Source organism: Temnothorax nylanderi, unplaced genomic scaffold, assembly GCF_030848795.1.
Source record: "Temnothorax nylanderi isolate EJ_2023f unplaced genomic scaffold, tnyl_v1.0 TNYL_tig0023_pilon, whole genome shotgun sequence".
Taxonomy (NCBI): Eukaryota; Metazoa; Arthropoda; class Insecta; order Hymenoptera; family Formicidae; genus Temnothorax; species Temnothorax nylanderi.
Window position 1 is genome coordinate 1,790,571 of NW_027249085.1, and position 18,822 is coordinate 1,809,392.

The 18,822-nt window shown below is 37.3% G+C and overlaps 1 protein-coding gene across 2 annotated transcripts; it reads left to right on the forward strand.

Annotated features, from left to right (window-relative positions):
* The first annotated feature begins 134 nt into the window (after window positions 1-134).
* On the forward strand, window positions 135-18,803 carry Chd1 (chromodomain-helicase-DNA-binding protein 1). 2 transcript variants are annotated; one of them, XM_071700868.1, is made up of 23 exons: window positions 135-2,400; window positions 5,131-5,243; window positions 6,433-6,717; window positions 7,936-8,124; window positions 8,211-8,380; window positions 8,458-8,621; window positions 8,706-8,865; window positions 8,984-9,296; window positions 9,375-9,582; window positions 9,667-9,947; window positions 10,059-10,785; window positions 10,880-11,125; window positions 11,895-12,065; window positions 12,301-12,424; window positions 12,503-12,657; window positions 12,732-13,093; window positions 13,224-13,458; window positions 13,737-13,856; window positions 13,944-14,171; window positions 14,313-14,642; window positions 14,850-15,337; window positions 15,828-15,941; window positions 16,022-18,803. In XM_071700868.1, exons 1-23 carry the CDS (start codon window positions 2,395-2,397, stop codon window positions 16,242-16,244), a joined length of 5,412 nt encoding a protein of 1,803 aa, XP_071556969.1. In that variant the 5' UTR covers window positions 135-2,394; the 3' UTR covers window positions 16,245-18,803. The 2 variants fall into 2 exon arrangements, with proteins under 2 accessions (XP_071556969.1, XP_071556970.1); XM_071700869.1 differs by having other exon boundaries at window positions 14,850-15,331.
* The last annotated feature ends 19 nt before the right edge of the window (window positions 18,804-18,822 follow it).

Here is an 18,822-nt window from a genome sequence, read left to right on the forward strand (position 1 = left end):
CCGTTCAATTTGCGAGATATACATATAATTATGTTTTGAAAAATTATTTTAGTTTTCGACCTCAGTTTGCCTCTAATTTTGTACACGTAATCAAGTCAGTTGAATCATTTCATTCGTTTTCTGGTGTACCTACTTAAAAATAAATAAAATAGAAATAAATTTTACACATAGAAGGAAATTAACATTTATATTTTTGTATTTTCTTATTTTTTGCTATATCTACTTTTCTTTCTTTTTCATATTATATGAAAAGGAAAAGAATAAATTAAACTACCTAGTCCGTTTATTAAACCGATCCGGTTAAATATAATTTACACAGAATTTTTTCTCTGCAGGACTTGGTATATCACTAATGTTATTAATGTAAATAATATTACCATGTATATCATAATGTGTTATATATATTATTGTTATATATTACTAATAATTTTGCTAACTAATCATAACTAATTATATATATCTTTCAAGCCGGCACGCTCGCCGAACGACACGAGATTGAGAGCGATTCATCATTTTCCGCCGCAAAGCACGTTCGAAGGAACCCGCCGTTAAACTCGAATTCGACAGGTGGCGCTCGTCGAGCTCTCGATCGAGCTGCGAGTGCTGCGACAGCGTACATATACCGGAAGCTCGGGCGCCTCGTCCTTTTCCGGCGCGGCGTTGCCACGGACGTGTAGGTAATATTTTTCGTCTTTCATTCTCATCATGATACGACCAGTCGCATCGGCTGCGAAACGGTTGCGCTGGCTTTCCATCGGGACGGGCGTGGCGCGCCGCTCAGTCGGCGTCGTTTTCGCGACGTCGCGACACGCGGTCGCGAGGAAATCCCTCCGAGACGGCACGGCGCCCGTCCGTCTGTTCCCGACGGTTCCCAACACGGCCATCCTGCCCGAGCCCGATACGCCCGACGGAAAGCCAGCCCGTTGCCGCTTTCTCATCATTCTCACTTGCGTACTTTACATGGCGACATTGACGACGTCGGGCAACTTGACGCTCTAGGCCCGATCCATTCCGTTCCATTTGGCCCGACGGCCTGACGGTTAGTGTGGACTCCTCTACCTGCTTTTAACGAGAAATTGTGCTAGAATTAAGCCGCGAGTTCCTGAGCCCTCGAACAAATCGTTGTATGGTACGTATGCATTAAACATTGCGATGCAGTACACCGCGCGAGAGAACAGGTCTTTCCGTATCATTTCTACGTCAATCTCGAAAGTTCGTTGGATGGTTCTCCCGCGATTCGGCTTGCGAGAGTTGCGAGGTCGTTAACGCGATTTTCCCCTCTTCCAGATATCGGATTTTCCTTATTTTCTCGGTAAAAGATTTTTTTTTAATTGCGGAGCAAGTTAAGCTCCTTGGACAATTTGTAAAATTTCCCTTTCGCGCATATGGCAAAATTGGTTCGTCGTTAATCGCCATGATGTCTCGCGAAACGTCTACGCCTCTACGTGTTACATAATTTTCCCCTTGCTTAATTAAAGCGACCGTTTCGAAAAGTACGCCCTCGAAAGTACGAGAACCCTCGCGAGAGGGTTTCCGCGAGAACGTGGCATCTTCGTGGACTTCCGCCCGTGATATTTCCAGCAGCTGCTGACGATCGCGTAAAGTAAAACTCGGCGGCGAGTTGATCGAAGGAAGCGTCATGACGCCGCGCATTCTGGGTAAAATCGTTGGCTGCTTAAAATGGCCGTGCGACGAGCGACGTTCGATTTCCGTTTTGCGGACTCGCGTCCGACGTCCGTTTCGTTCGACCCTACGCGAGACGACCGGATTCGTTTAAATTCGCGCGAGAAAAATCGCGCGACAAATTTCGCCGAATCTCGATTCGCCTCTTATCGTGACATTTTACATCGCGAGTATCTCACGTAAATTTCTTACGTGAGATATTTGCGTGAGAAATTTCCGTTTCATTTCACAGACGCTTTTCCGGTGTGTGCGCGCGCGCGCACGCACGCACACGCACGCACATACCCTGTACACCGCTTTAATCGTGCGATGCGCGCGTCTTCTCGTTTCTCTTCTTCCTTCGGCTCTCGTCCAATCCGACGTCGCGTCTCTGAGGCTTCGCGCTTCGGATTGGCGGAGAGGGGCGAGGGCAGAGGGCAGCGAGATGGCGCGCGCGTTGCATGACGGGACGGGTGAGAGCCGCGGAGTGGGGAGGGCGAAGAAGCAAGTCCGGATCACAAAATGGCGGTCTACCTCACGTACCCGTGACCATATAGCGCACGATACTCTTAATAGTTTCTGACGATGTCGAGGCCCGCGGCGCGAAACGCGGTCTGATCTGCGGGCACGTGTACGCGTGACAGTGTTACGATTGGGGACAGGGGCGAGTTCGCGTGGTGCGCGTCGGTGATAACGTCGGTGGGTCGTCGGTGCGACGCGTAGACGGGAGCCATGCAGGTGAGTGCCAGTTACCAGACACCCCCGGGATCCGAGCGGGATTTCGGCCCCGTGCACGCGGATCCGAGCGGCGATTACCCTCGTCAACGATCCGCGGATGCGTTCGACGTGATTTTATGCGCGCACGCGAGTCGCTCGTCGCGGCCACGGTGTTGTTTGGAATAGGGCAAAATCGCGTAAGCCACACGCGTTTCCGCGTACCGATGTTCGACGAGAACCTGGCGAAAACGCGAAAAAAGCCCCGATGCCGGCCCGCGAGGGCTTCCTACGCGTAGGGCGGGGTCTCACGGACCGTCCGGGCTCAGGAACTCGTGCCACCCTCGCCACGAATTTTCGCTACTTTACACACTCTCCCAGCCCCTTAATAACCTATAAGGTTTGTTTACATCGCGTCAATCTGATATTTTTCACAGAAAACATCGTTGTACCACCCTGATTTTCGTCGCAAACGATCCCTCGCACTTTTCCTCGGCCTGGCGTCATACTTATTCGCAAATCGAAAATGTACCCATTTTCGCAAATTGAGCTTAAATATTGTCGCGCACAGTTCTGCCTGGTGATCAGGAACGTGTGACGCAATTCTCACGGCAAATACCCGTGATTTTGATGCGTTTCCATCGGGATAACGCCAGATATATTCTGCATTTTCAACCTTTGAAAGTTGTTTGCAAATATTTTTGTAGGAAATTCATAATTTTGGCATGTGATGGACATAATTGGATCTATCAAGGAGCTTCGTGACATTTGTCTATACTGTAGAATGCCATTTATACCATTTGGAATCTTGTTCAACACAGATTTCTTTTGCATCAATTTTATGAGGGTGAGAATCACCATCACAAAACATACTTGAGTAAAACTGCATCGCATTGTGATAGATTTTATTCAATTTGACAATAAATTTATCTCGATACATCACGAGAATAACATTAAAAGCAATTACATGCTTGGTAATCATCCATTTGTTGGTGAACATTTGTAATGGTAACTTTTGAAATAGTAATGGGGTTAGTTAAGATGCATCTGGCAAATTCGTGCAAAAATTTTAAGTGATATAGTTCTTGGACATTTCACCGTTATACATGTGTGTAGAATACTTAAATAATTGTGGATTTTACAACAATGGTATATAAATATCTGTATAACTATAGACAAGTTTAATGATTTCTTCTGTGCTCATGTATCCATCACTGGTCACACATCATTTCTTTTAATTAACATGTATCTTTGAATTATCATAATGCACAAATAAGACTGGATATTGCTCCATGAATTTATGAATAAATAAAAACTAATTTATTTCTTTAACAATATTTGAGCTCAAATTCTTCTATCAAGTCATACATTCTTTTATTATAATGTACAAAACATTGTTAGAAAATATATGTATAATATGTAAAGGTCCGTTTTATACTCATACATTTTTAATAGTGGTTTATAGTGTCAGCAGTGTTATACAGTTTGCAATACAGGTTATTTAAATATTTAATCATACATCACTGTCTGGTATGCTGTCTGATGCCTTGGATGAAACTGTAGCATGTGTTAATAATGTTTGTTACAGAAAGAGAGCAAGGGACCTACGCTCAGTTAATATAGGTATGCAAACAAAAATCTGCATTGATTGTACAAGAGAAAATTTTACTTCGCTCTCATAACTTCAATATTTTTCTATCAATATACTTGTGGCAAGAATCTTAATTATGATCATTATTACATTCACTGATACAGATTTGCTAATGTATGAAACTATCAAATATCAAGAGAGATAAGCATAATTAGAACATTACTAATAAATATCTCAACTTCTTTCAATCCGTTTGAAGATTAATAAAATATCTAATATAAATTAATTAATTAATGTCTGACATATAGTATATCTGATATACTACAAATTAAATAATATGATTAACCATATTATTAGGTACACATATAATTTCTGTATACATTTACATATCTTAATCGAGCACTGACAGCTGAGATATGTAATTGTTGAAGTATTTAATAAAACTATAACCTGTTTTTGAATGATCTCTATTATTCAGTGCCTAAACCTTTGTTGGACATCTCCAAACAGATTCCTCTCATGCGAATATGATTGTAAGCGACTGCAGTATGCGATAGAATGATGCAAACGTGCCAATTTAGAAGAGATTCCTGCGTTTAATCTTGCTTTAAGGTATTCAAACGTGGTCAAACGAGGGATCTCGCTGCTAGATCCAAAGAATTCTCACGGAATTTAATATAAGGGATATATTAAACGTGTCATTTTCTTTTTTAGTCTTCGTTGGTTTTTATTTAGATCAAAGTAATCGTATAAGTATGAGGCAACGGCAATAATTTAATAAGATTTCTTAGATTACTGTTTTCCTCTTCTAAGAAGACAAAATGGCGGACGACGGTCAAAATGGAGGACGAATTCGTGCTGATTAAATAACGATATTTCTGTATTGCGGGCTGATTGAAGGAAATAAAAAGATGCGTAAAAAAAAGTTCCACCGCTCCCTTCGACTGCGAATTACCTTGCTTGCTCGTTACCATAATTCTACCATCCATTTAGAATAGAAGTAAAAAATCTCGAAATGAGAATAATAATGTTAGGGCGTTTCTCTGCGATAAGCGTTAACTGGGGACTAAAGCGAACTATTCCAAACAACACGTTCCAAGCGACGAGCGATATCTTGCATAAAGATAAAATCGGAATTACATGTCGTCGATATTGACTTCCAGAAAACGTTAGAATCTGAATCCGGTAAGGAATCCGGGTCGGATTCTGAGAACGAGAGCAAGAGCGATAGCTCCTCTTCCGGCAGCAACAGCGGCTCAGGATCGGGATCCGAAAGGTGGGTATCGACAAGGATTTGGCCCATCTCCCTGAAAATCATGAGATCTGATACACGAACTTGCATTACAGTAAGATTTTACTTTCCTCTCGTGAAAAAGACATTCAACGTGAATTTGAGAATTTCTTAGCTTTAGGCAAGTTTCATATTTTGGGAATAAGAACTTTAGAGGATTGCCGATCAAAGTGCTCAATTTTATTGATTTTTTTGAGAATGTAATTTTTCCTCTTTTAAATTCCACCATGTTGATTAGATTAATTAATTATTTATATATCTTTGAGGTAATCTAGTTTAATCTTTTATAGAATGCACTTGTAGCGTGCGACATTGTTATTAATGCAAGACAAATTGAACTGAATACAAGTGTGTATCAGGTTCTCTGATGTGTAAGGGTTTGTCACAATTGGTGCCACTCACAAATGGGCTACTGTGTATTGCTACAGCTTCATATAGCACTAACAATGTCTTAACAATTTTTCTAACTTTATGTATGCCCTACTTTGGGTTTTTGTGAGCACACAACTCTCTTTTTATACATTACGTTTATGTTAAAACGTTTTCTTCAAAAACCAGTGCAATGCTAGATAAACTGCTAGTATTAATCTGTAGCGTTAGTCAATATACTTTCGAGTAATCAACGTATCAAATATGAATCTCGATACAGAATTATAAAATTATAGGAGGACGTTCGCATTTTTAACATGTTGAAATATTTTGAGAAGCTTGATACATTTCCAGTATTCATGTACAATGCATAGTCCATTTTTATATTAATTTTTTATATTTGTACATTTATTAGCGTTACATACGCATTTTCTAATTAGTGTGATTAAAATTCTATAATACATGAGTATGTTATATCATAATTATTATGATATAATATTTTTATTTTTATGCTTTATTACACAATTTATATGTATCTTGTATTACGGATTAAATCACTTGAAATTTTTATTTAAAAATGCCTCCTCGAGGGATTGATTAAATAAAACAAGTAAGATATTGAACGTTGAATAACAATTGTACATTTCTATATATAATTTATATTTCAATTAACAATTTTATATCCAGTAAATTATTCCCACGACTACGTTATCGTTAATGATTCTCATCAAGTATGTATTTCGAGATCCTGTGTCCATGTATATATAATTAGTGAAATAAAATATTGCCTGGCTGCTTAACGCAGCGACTCTAGCTCCTCGAGCGGTTCCGGTTCCGGATCAGGCTCCGACTCTGACAAGTCGGAGAAGTCGGATGCACCTGCTGCACAAAGCGATAGCTTCCAGAGCAAAGGCTCGAATCACAGCACCGAAGCAAAGCTTAGAGTTAAACATGAGTCTAGTCGCGAGTGGGACGAGAATCCTGACATATACGGCATCAGGAGGTCCGGGCGTTCCAGGAAGGAACCTGACAGGCTCGCGACGAATCGCGAGAGCGACAGTGATGGTCGCAAAAAATTTAAGAAGAAAGGGTAAGTGCGACAAATCGTCGGGGGAGTGGAGGATATGTTGACTCGGCGGTAACCGGCGGTAACGATCGATGTAACTCAGCTGAACGGCTTATCGCAGTCGCGAGATCGCAAGATAATTTGTGTACGGATAATATGCTAATTGAGAGATGAAATAAGCTCGTAATTGTTAGTAGCTGACGTAGAATAGTTCATATATACATAGTTAGCCCGTACATTATAAACTTTGATCTTATCATTCGTATTACACGAGATATTGTGTAACAATACATCACTTCTGTGTGGCAACCGTATTAGTCGCTACGTTAGTCTTTCTACGAGTGCTTCCGTTTATGTATACATTGTATACCACAGAGCACGAATAATGAATTGATAGATATTACATTTTACATTTTTGCTCATTTCCACTTGCATTATTATCAGCATATTTGTATTTAAATTTAGAAAATAATATAACGGTATCTTATCAATGTTGGTCGTTGAATAACGTTGCCTAATTTTGATGTAGTTATCTGATATATTACAAATGCGTGAGTCACTGAATTTATTGCGACGTACATGACACCTATTTTTAACGCCAATCGCCACAAAAACGATTTGTTTTCACATTTAATGAATATAAGCATTTCGTTATCCACATTATTATAAGATATGCTACACTTGTGCATACATGTACTTTTGACTGCATAAATATTTACAAATGTTTACGTTTTACATCTGTTTGCACTAATCGGATTTCACTTTGATTTTGCACATAACCGCTTATTATATTTTCCAGTTTACATCACAATGCGTTTTTACATTCCATGTTATTTATAATTTATACCTCGAATTTATTAAAAACTTAACAGACAAGTTTTTTATGTGTTGTGAAGCATATGACATATGAATTGATACTTATGCGACATTTCCCTCTAACTGTTATTATATAAAGTTATATATGAATATTTAAAAAATAACGTCTTATTTTTTTTATTTGATTTTTTTACGATTATCACATTTTTATAAATTGATTTCATAGTAATATTCTCTTTACGTGTATTTCATACATATTGTTAACATTCAGAATATTCTATACAAAAACAATAAATTTTTTGAAATATTAAAAATAAACTAGCAACATGTTTTATTGAGTTAAATGAAATTCAGTAGACAATTATAAACGCGAATCTGTTAGGTATAACGCATACACGGTCCTATACATACAACTTACTGTTTTAGTTCACATAATTCATGGAATTCAGAGAGTTCAGATTCAGAATCTGATGAAACTGAGAATCGTAGACCCCCACCTAGCAAATCCTTGAACAGGCGCGCTGCGCAAAAAGCGAAAGAGAAAGCCAGAGTGCGAAAGAAGCATATCTCTGAATCTTCTGAAAATTCTTCCTTCGACAGTGATGACAATAGAAGGTAGGTATTGAGAAAAATTGACTAAAAGAAAGAGAAAGGTATGAAAACCAGATTCCAATAATCGATATATTAAACTTAATCATCAGGCAAGTTAGTAGACGGACAGGCACGGCAGTTAGTTATAAAGAGGAAAGTGAAGAAGGTACCGATAGCGAGGATTTGGTTGAAGTTGACGAATCGAACGCTGCGTCAACAGAGCCTGACAATGCGGAAACTATTGAACAAATTTTGGGACAGAGGATGGGCAAGAAAGGAGGTTAGTTTGTTTTATGCGCTTAGCACTGTAATGCTGTTAATCGAGATATTATTTACAAAATATATAATTACGTGCAGTTACGGGTAACGTGACGACAATCTATGCCGTCGAAGAAAATGGTGATCCCAATCCAAAGGATCTGAGTAACGTGGAAACTGAAGTACAATATTTGATCAAATGGAAAGGCTGGTCTCACATACATAATACGTGGGAATCGGAGGAATCTTTAAAAGCACAAAAAGTATAGCATTATTAATATATTTTCTAGTCTTTGTTAACTCTCAGCTGTGATGTCAGGAAATATTCATAATCTTGTGTTTGTTAGGTAAAAGGATTGAAGAAGTTAGACAATTTTATTAAACGTGAACGCAGAATCAGGCAGATGAGAGAATATGCTGAGCCAGAAGAGTTGGATTATTTAGAGTGTCAATTGGAACTTAAACAAGATCTTCTAAAAAGTTACAACAATGTTGAGAGGATTATTGGTATGAAAATCTTTATTCTGGCAATGATATTTTAAATAATATTGAAAATGCTCTTCTCTCTCTCTATTATAAATATAAATTGTCATGATGATGAATCATCGTATAATTTTTTTGTCAGCTGACTACAAGAAACCAGACTCTGAACATCCCGATTATTTTTGTAAATGGGACAATTTGTCGTACGCCGAGGCCACATGGGAAGATGGAACTTTAATAGTGAAAAAATGGCCAGAGAAGATAAAAGAATTTCGCGACAGAGAAGATTCCAAAAGAACACCGAGCAAACATTGCAAAGTCCTCAAATCTAGACCCAAGTTTTATCCGTTGAATGAACAACCTGCTTACATGGGCAAAGAAAGAGATTTAGTATTGAGAGATTATCAAATGGATGGACTTAATTGGATGATACATTCTTGGTGCAAGGAAAATAGGTGCGCAGATTTTCTAATAACGACGCTTGAAATTATTATATTTATTTAATCTTTTAATTATCTACTTTTTTTCTGCAGTGTTATATTAGCCGATGAAATGGGTCTCGGCAAAACAATCCAAACAATATGCTTCCTTTATTACTTATTTCACACGCAACAACTTCATGGGCCATTTTTACTAGTAGTTCCTCTGTCGACAATGACTTCCTGGCAAAGAGAGATGTCTCAGTGGGCACCTGACCTAAATTTCGTTACTTACTTGGGCGATGTCAATTCTCGTAATATTGTAAGTATATTATTGTTTATTATTTATTGTTTCGCAATATTTGACACACTCAGAGATTCTCTAAATAATATAAATTCTTTTCAGATTAGGGAATACGAATGGTGCTACCGAGGTTCGAAGAGACTAAAGTTCAACGTCATACTTACGACGTATGAGATAGTACTTAAAGACAAAGCATTATTGGGTGCCTTAAATTGGGCGGTATTGCTAGTGGACGAAGCTCATCGATTGAAGAATGACGATTCCCTATTATACAAAGCACTTACCGAATTTCATACCAATCATCGTTTATTGATTACTGGTACTCCGTTACAGAACAGCTTGAAAGAGCTGTGGGCCTTATTGCATTTCATTATGCCTACAAAGTTAGTTCCTATCTTTCTAAATTTCTTTAGATATATATACAGCACATATTTATGAAAGTATAAGTTTATTCTATTTTTTATATTTACATTTATTATAATGTTTAAATGTAGGTTTACCTCTTGGGAAGAATTCGAGAAGCAACATGACAACGCCGCAACGAAGGGATATTCCAAGCTGCACAAGCAATTGGAACCATTTATTCTACGTCGAGTTAAGAAAGATGTCGAAAAATCTTTACCTGCTAAAGTCGAGCAGATCTTACGAGTAGAAATGTCGTCCTTGCAAAAACAATATTACAAGTGGATATTAACTAAAAATTATGAAGCGTTGCGAAAAGGCGTGAAAGGTTCTACTACGACATTCTTGAACATCGTCATCGAATTGAAAAAGTGCTGCAATCACGCCTTTCTCACGAAACCGATCGAAGGCGAAAGGGAAAAGACTAACGAAGATTACTTGCAACAATTAATTCGTGGTTCTGGTAAATTAGTGCTCTTGGATAAATTACTAGTGAGACTGCGCGACACAGGACACAGAGTACTAATATTCAGTCAAATGGTTAAGATGTTAGATATTCTCGGTGAATATCTGCAAAGGAGACATTTTACGTTTCAAAGATTAGACGGAAGTATAAAGGGGGAACTACGAAAGCAGGCATTGGACCATTTCAATGCTGAGGGATCGCAGGATTTTTGTTTTTTATTGTCGACGCGAGCCGGTGGTCTCGGTATTAATCTTGCCACTGCGGACACTGTGATAATTTTTGATTCTGACTGGAATCCGCAAAATGATTTGCAAGCCCAGGCCAGAGCGCACCGAATAGGACAAAAGAATAAGGTACGCCAGCGATTGTTTCGAGTCGATGCTCGCTTGTATGAATTTTCATACAACTTCAATCTCTTGTAATCAAATTTACATCATGTTTATATAGGTAAACATTTATCGATTGGTTACTAAAAAGTCAGTCGAAGAAGAAATTGTTGAGCGTGCGAAACAGAAAATGGTCTTGGACCATTTAGTGATACAGCGAATGGATACAACCGGGAGGACAGTATTAGATAAAAAGAACGCAGGGACCAACAGTAATCCGTTTAACAAAGAAGATTTGACTGCTATTTTAAAATTTGGCGCCGAGGATCTGTTTAAAGACGAGGAAGACGGAGATGAGGAACCAGCTGTAAGTTTATTGGCATCTCACACTTTTGTTAGAATGTTTAGCGCAGAATATTTTAATTGGAAATATGAAATCCTATCAATATTTAACGCCTTATTAATTTTGAACACATTTATTCGGACATAACATCAGTTTGGTGTATTTAGAATCCTTATACAATAACTTATTATTTTAATAATTAAGGGAATCCTGCAGTGACAGGCGAACTTCCTCGATGTCGATAATGTCAACTTTTCTAATTTTGTTTTCCCTATATCTGTCTTTGTCTAACGAAATGACATCTGTCCTTGTTCGATTGCTCGCCATCTCTCGCAAGATCCGGCAACTATTGTTGCTGCTCTTCTTGTCATTCTGCATCCGTATTTGCATTACTAAAATAAACTTTCGATGGATCTTTTTTTGTACGCATTGAATCTTCTACTTACACGATATTATTCCTACATGTTTTCCCAAGGGAGGATGGTATGTATAAACTGCAGAATTTTTGTTTTAAGCAAATCTTGTCGTCAGGTGACAGCTGTATGTGCCCCAATAAGTAATATTTTTAATTTTTTGGTGTTTTTGATATAGAATCGCGTTTGTTACCTTAGATTTTTGCGCGGACTTTAATTCTGTAAAAGATTTTTGCAATTCTATAAAGCCAATTAAAAGATCCATCTAAAAACGATAATGTCGGTAAATTATACGGCTGCAGGATCCCCTTAATATTCCTTTATGTAACAAATGTTCTGTAATAAATATATTAATTTAATTATGTTTATTTCTGTAATAGTGTGATGTCGATGAGATCTTAAGAAGAGCTGAAACGAGAGACGAAGGACCAACAACAGTTGGCGATGAATTGTTGTCTGCCTTTAAAGTCGCCAGTTTTAAAACAGCATTTGAAGAGGATTTGGAACCGATTAATCAGCCAAATGATAACGATGATGAAAGTAAAGATTGGGTAAGTATCTTAATTTATTTCTGAATAAATTAAGAAAGTATATTCTTGTATATCTCTGAATAAGCATATTATTCTTTTTGCAATTAAAAAAATTTTCTATATATATAAAATTTTATTCTATATATATAGATATATATAGACTTTCTTAATTTATTCATAAATAAATTCAGAAATTTAGAAAATTTGTTATATATATAAAATTATTATTTATTTATCGTTCTTTTACGTGTTTTAGGCGGAAATCATTCCGGAGAATTTCCGAAGAAAAGTGGAAGAGGAAGAAAAATCAAAGGAAATGGAGGATCTTTACTTACCACCAAGAAGTCGGAAAACTCTTCAGCAACTCAATCAAACCGAAGGTATTTTTAGAAATACTTGCATTTGAATGTAAAATATATGAACAAACGCATAAATGCTACTTATATATTTGTTTATAGGAAGAGGCAGAAAGCGAAAAAAAGTACAAGATGATAGCGAGGATGGCGAGGAATCTGGTAGCGAGGCAGAAGGAAGTGACGATGACAGACCCAAGAAGAGAGGTAGACCAAGAGTTTTGCCACGCGAGAATATCAAGAGCTTTACTGATGTTGAGGTATTTAACATTTGATTAGAAATGGTTGATTTTTTTGCACATTTTTTACACAACAATAATGTTCTTTTTTATAGGTACGACGATTCATCAAGAGTTATAAAAAGTTCCCGGCGCCTTTGAAACGATTAGATGATATCGCGACTGATGCTGACTTACAAGAGAAACCGATGTCGGAATTGCGCTTCTTGGGCGAACAATTGATGTCTAGATGCGACGCTTGTTTAGCAGAATTTGAGAATACCGCAAAAGAGAATAAAGGTAGCGAGGAAGATAGCAAGGAGAAAGGTCGTAAGAGAAGACGGGGACCTACTTTTAAGATGGGTGGTGTAATGGTGAACGCAAAGTCTTTCTCAGCCGCGATTAAAGAACTCGAGCCTCTGGAACAAGCTTTACCATCCGATCCTGAGCAACGTGCTAATTGGCATCTCGATATTAAGTGAGTTTAAATAATTGTTATTAATTAAAATCTATAATTAATTAGAAATTAAAATAGCGAAAAAAATTATTAAAGTTAATGGATTTTATTTAAAATTAAGTACGAAAAATTAAAAATATTTTTACTACAGATTAAAACCAGCCAATTTCGAATGCGAATGGACTATCGAGGATGATACTAGACTATTAAAGGGTATATATCAGCACGGCATGGGTTCATGGGAAGCGATAAAAACAGATGCCAGTTTGAAACTTGGGGATAAGATCTTTCCTAAAGACAATAAAGTACAACTCAAACGCGTGAATGCACGTGCGGAATATCTGTTGAAGATTTTGAAGAAGCAGATTGATCTTAAATTAGGAGTGGTAAGGTCATTTGACATTTGACATGTCAATAGACATGTCTTCATTGATCTCTTTTACTTCTACAGGATTATGTCTTTCTTCTCCAATTAGAGACCGAATACAAGGTAATATCCCAACCCTTCCCATCCTTTCATCCTTCCTTATACTTTGACAAGCAAACGTGATGTACGAAAGAGTTATGGAATATGTGAATTGTGATATTAATATGTCTAATATAAATTATACTTTTTTTAAGGTTTTTTAAAGGTTTGCATCTATAAGTTGCTTAATTGTTTCAGACGCGAATGAGAAAGCCGAGGAAAACTAAGGAAACGAAAACGGCAATCACCAAAGAGATTGTAGAAGATAACGACAGCTCTGGTGACGAAAATAAGAAATCAAAATCCAGAATTGATAAAGTAGGTTTTAAAAACAAGAGACTAGCCTTGTATATTTTGTGAATTTATATGAATTATACGTCTATATGTATTTATAATTATTTATAGTCTGCGGTTAAAAAAGAAGAAGAGAACGTTGCAAAGAAAGATATTAAGGAAGAAGTCGATGATTTGTCTGACGAAAAGAAAAAAGAGAAGAAGGCCAAAAAGGAGAAAAAAGATAACAAGAAAGCGAAAAAGAATAAGCAAGCCGCAGGTCCCATGCATTTTACTGCGAATAACGAACCGAGAGCTGTCGATGTAATCGGCGAATTGGACCCACCAATATTCGATGAGGTTAATATCATTCTTTTAACGGATTTGTATATTTTTCTTATGACGACTTTTAAAACAAATATGTAATATGTGTATAATATGTAAAAATTGAGGGAAGAATTGTTAATATACTATTTTTTAATATACTACTTTATCATGCAGTGCAAAGAGAAGATGAGGCCAGTAAAGAAGGCATTAAAGGCTTTAGACACACCAGATATGTCTCTGAGTCAGGAAGAGCGAGTCGCTCGCGCTCGTCGATGTCTTTTCCAAATCGGGAATCATATCACCACGTGTCTGGCAGAATATAAATCTCCTGAACAAGCCAACGAATGGAAAGGCAATCTCTGGTACTTTGCTTCCAAGTTCACAAACTTTAAAGCGAAAAAGCTTTACAAGATGTATAAGAACCTGGTGAAACAAGGTGGCGACAGCAACGGCGGTTCCACATCCAGCCCTGATAAAAAAGAGGATGCTTCTAGTACTGCAAAGGTACTGCGCGCGTTGAACTTCTTATTTTTTATATAGAAAATATAGGCTGCGGTCCACTTGACGCTACAAATGCTTTGAAGCGTTCTTCTTCCTTCCTTCTTCATTGAAAGAAAGCAGAAGAGGAATGTTTCGAAGCATTTGTAGCATCAAATGGACCGCAGCAATAATCAAATGAGAAATCGTAATCATTTTCTGTTTTATTTGCAGAAGCACAATGAAAAGGCGTCTCACGAGAAACATTTTGATAAGCAACAACAGGCAGACAGCGGTAATAAAGACAGCAGAATAACGAAACGTAAAATTGACGATATCGAGGAGAACTCGAATAGCAGTACGAAACACCTCTCAACTATTTCCGCTGTCAGCAGCAATCTCAGCAGCACGTCCGCAGTTACTATCGGTGCTATTACGATTACGCCTATAACGTCAACGCCAAATTCCACATCGAGTACCACTAACAGTGCAGATATGTCCCGACATAAAGAACAAAAAGAGTCGAAGCATAAAGATATGAAAAGGGATAGAGATCGTGACAGAGATAGAGATAGGGGGCACGACAGAAGTGACAGATTAAGTATAAGTAAAGATGACAGAATGAGGAGAGATGGATATAATATGGGGCATTACAGCGGTAGTAGGGAAGATGATCATTGGTTACCTAGAGACGGAAGAGATATGAGAGACGGCAGGTACGGGTAAGCTCATTTTCTACATCCATATAAATTTCGATGTTAAAAATATATTTTCCAGTACTTATATTTTCATATTTAGTTTAATTCGGATTTTATTTTATTCATCTAATGCAAAATTATTTAGATCATTAATCCTCTGTCCGTATACTTTTTTTTTGCACCCTCGAAGTGTATACGTAAGTCTGTCACGTTAGACACTATTTTTCCCTGCCTGTATTTAAAAAAAAACTGAAAAAATTCATGAAACATCTGTCTACATTGACACATTGTAGCTGACGATTTTATAGTCATTTTAATAAATATCGTTTATTTAATATTTTCTGGCAGGCTTGAAAATTTTACAGTTACGAGCAGATATCATTTTGGCTTTGACGCCATAGACTTACGTATACAGACGGAGGGTTGAGCATGAATAGAAATCTTTGTTTTTATCGCTATTTATAATTGTTTTTTTTTTATCGCTTCTCTCAACTGTTGCAATTTCTTTTGACAGATTCGGAGATCATAAACGCGATCGCTTCGATCCTTATGGTCGAATGTCCAGTGGTTATCATAGAGACAGAGATAGAGATCGAGATCGTAGTATGCACATGAACGATAAAAGAAGGTAAATAATAGGGATCTTATTTACAAATTTAGCCGATAATCTATTTCATGAATTTTGTTTCAATATGGATGGTTTTTCAGTGATTATTATCGATACTCGTCGGGACCACCAAATTATGGATATGGACAAAGTGGCTATGGTGGTAGTAGTGGTGGCGGTGGTTATCCTCCCACGGATATGGCCTCGAGTCATTTCAGAAGTCGTGGTTATGCAGGAGATGGCTACTCCAACGATTGGCGGCCGAACAAAGATTACAGGCGGGATTACGATAGAAGACCACCGCCACCAAATGCCAACTCCTAGTGCTTCTTTCTTCCTCGGTTGTGACACGGTATCGAAACCGTTTTGTGTATAATTTTGCTGCGAGTGAGAGCGTTTGCGACGACACTGGTTCTCTCAAGTCTCTGCGTGGGAGAAGTACTGAGTGCACGCTGCACGATGTTTCTGTGAGCATGCACTATATCTGTATCTATATGTATAAAAAAATTATTCCGATATTTATTATATTCGGATAATAATGATGTCGGAGATGTGTTTAGGATGTGCATGGTACTCCCTATTAGAAACTTTTACAGATGTGTAGATTGTGAAAAGAAAAGATAAACGAGGGAGATCAAATTATATCCTCAGCACATAACGAGAAGAGAAATTTTTATATAGTGGAACGTATGTATCGGAATTCGTCGAGGAATGTTGAAAGATACGAACGAGCAAACAGTGTGTATTCGCTTCTTTTTAAGTACGTATCAATGGGAATTGTAACTGGTATAATTTCCTTGAATTTTCATCGCTATACGTAAAAATCATTTTATGTAAAAAGAGTTATCCATATCTACAATATATGAAAATCATCCAAATTATACTAGAATACAACTCTAAAGTACGATTGTACTTTTTACAATTTTTTTTATTAATAAACTAATTCTTTTTCGCATATTTGAGTTCGATTTTATCGTGCAATTGTGAGAAAAATTCACGACGACATTATTGGAATCACGAATGTATGTATTTTCTATTATACAGTTTGGATGCGGTCCAGTTGACGATTCAAAATAGTATCTGCTCCTGCTAGTGTTACTAACATTGTCAGCGTTTGCACAAATTGATCGATGTTTTCAAAGATCTTAGCGCTCTAGAGCGTCACGCGTTCTAGGTAATGCTAAATGGGCCACGCTCTAAATTACTCCCAAGCATCGATAGAGTCGATTGTGCCACATTCCCTCTATCGTATCTTTCGTTATGTAAAATAAGTAAACTGCTTCCGCGCTACGCGCATATATTTTGCATTTTCGATACTAATTACATATATGTATATTCAGTTTAGAAACATAGCTCGCGCACATAATCGTCTCGAGCGATGATACCTGATTTCGTCGTTCTCATCTGAGAATCAGATGAGAGTAACGTATTAGCCCGGCTTTATGCTAACATAATCCAATCTGATGACGTTACAGTAGACATAAACGGACATAGTGTTACGTTGTAGCACAATGTCTGTGAAATTGTACAAATCTAATCATTAATGTATAAATTTTCTATATATAAAAAATTAAAACACTTTAAAGGAACATCGTATTTCACGGAGTTGAGATTGTCCGATCCGGTATGCACGGTGAAATCATACGATGAGTCGATCTATTGCACTTGCTAGCGAAATACCGGTCGCCGGGACAATTAACGCATTAATTCAGCGAGCACCGAACATAATCTGTTACGCAAATCAAAATACAGTGGAAACACAGTTTGGATCGCACCTTTTTTCAATAGTCTTCTGACGCGTTTGTGATTTAAAGAGAATAGAGTACTATTTTTGCGTTCATTATTTTATGGTACCATAGTTTTGTATTCTGAACATACAAAACCAATGTGACATACTTGTAAATATTAGTGTAAGATCGATAGTGTTATACTCCGTTCGTATCGAACTGTTGAATCACTTAATACAGCGTTACACTTTCCTTATTTAACATAGAGTACGAGGAGGCATTTGCTACCTCAATCTTGTTTCAGTCAAAAGAAAGAAGGAACATTGATGTAAGGATTTTATATATTACCTATAATCAAGAACACATCTCTTGTAAATTATTAATATTTTTCAACTGAAAGGATTAAGAATTTAGAGAATGACTCTAAAAATAATTAATCATGTTTGCTCCAATTAATAATTAATGAACAGCTGATAATGTTTCTTTTTCATAAGGAAGAGCTTCTCATAAAGTTTTATATTCATAGAAAATGAATAAACACGGTCGAGCGACTTGTAGAACGTATATTATCTTGTATGATCCGAAACTATTGACATTGCATGCTGAACACACTGTATCTTATGAACGTATATAAAATAAATTATTTTGTAGATTATTTTACGCGCCCGCCGCGTGAAGCCGATCTTGCAATTTTCATGTGCATTTCTGTAAATAGTATTGAGAAAGTGAGATAACATATTCGTGACGATACAGTTTCGAGCTAAGAAAGAAACGAATGTAATTCATATTTTCTTGTGTTCGGAGGCAGAATTGATCGCGTGGCAACAGGAGTCTGCTCGTTAGAGATTTTCATTTGCGAAGTGATGTTTTAGGCGCAATAAGAGCTATTTATAATTTATTACGAACATCCGATTGTGCGAGAAACGATGAGAGGAGCATTGCGGAATGTACGACAATGCACGAAGTAAAGGGGATAAGGATGCGAGTTGTAAATACCAATTCGGAGAATGGAATACAGTGGCATAGTGGAATAGAGTTTAATATCGTACGTATATATTAGATATGTAAAGCGATCATAACAACGTATTTTATCTATCTTTATTGTAGATTGCTCTGCGTTTCTGAAAATATATCTGCAGAAAAGTTTTTCATGGTAGTGGTGAGCGTTATTTGTG

Coding starts and splice junctions, on each gene's coding strand:
- Chd1 (XM_071700868.1), top strand. Junction 8,125..8,210: donor GACAGTGATGACAATAGAAG/GTAGGTATTGAG, acceptor CTTAATCATCAG/GCAAGTTAGTAGACGGACAG. Junction 12,658..12,731: donor AGAGCTTTACTGATGTTGAG/GTATTTAACATT, acceptor TCTTTTTTATAG/GTACGACGATTCATCAAGAG.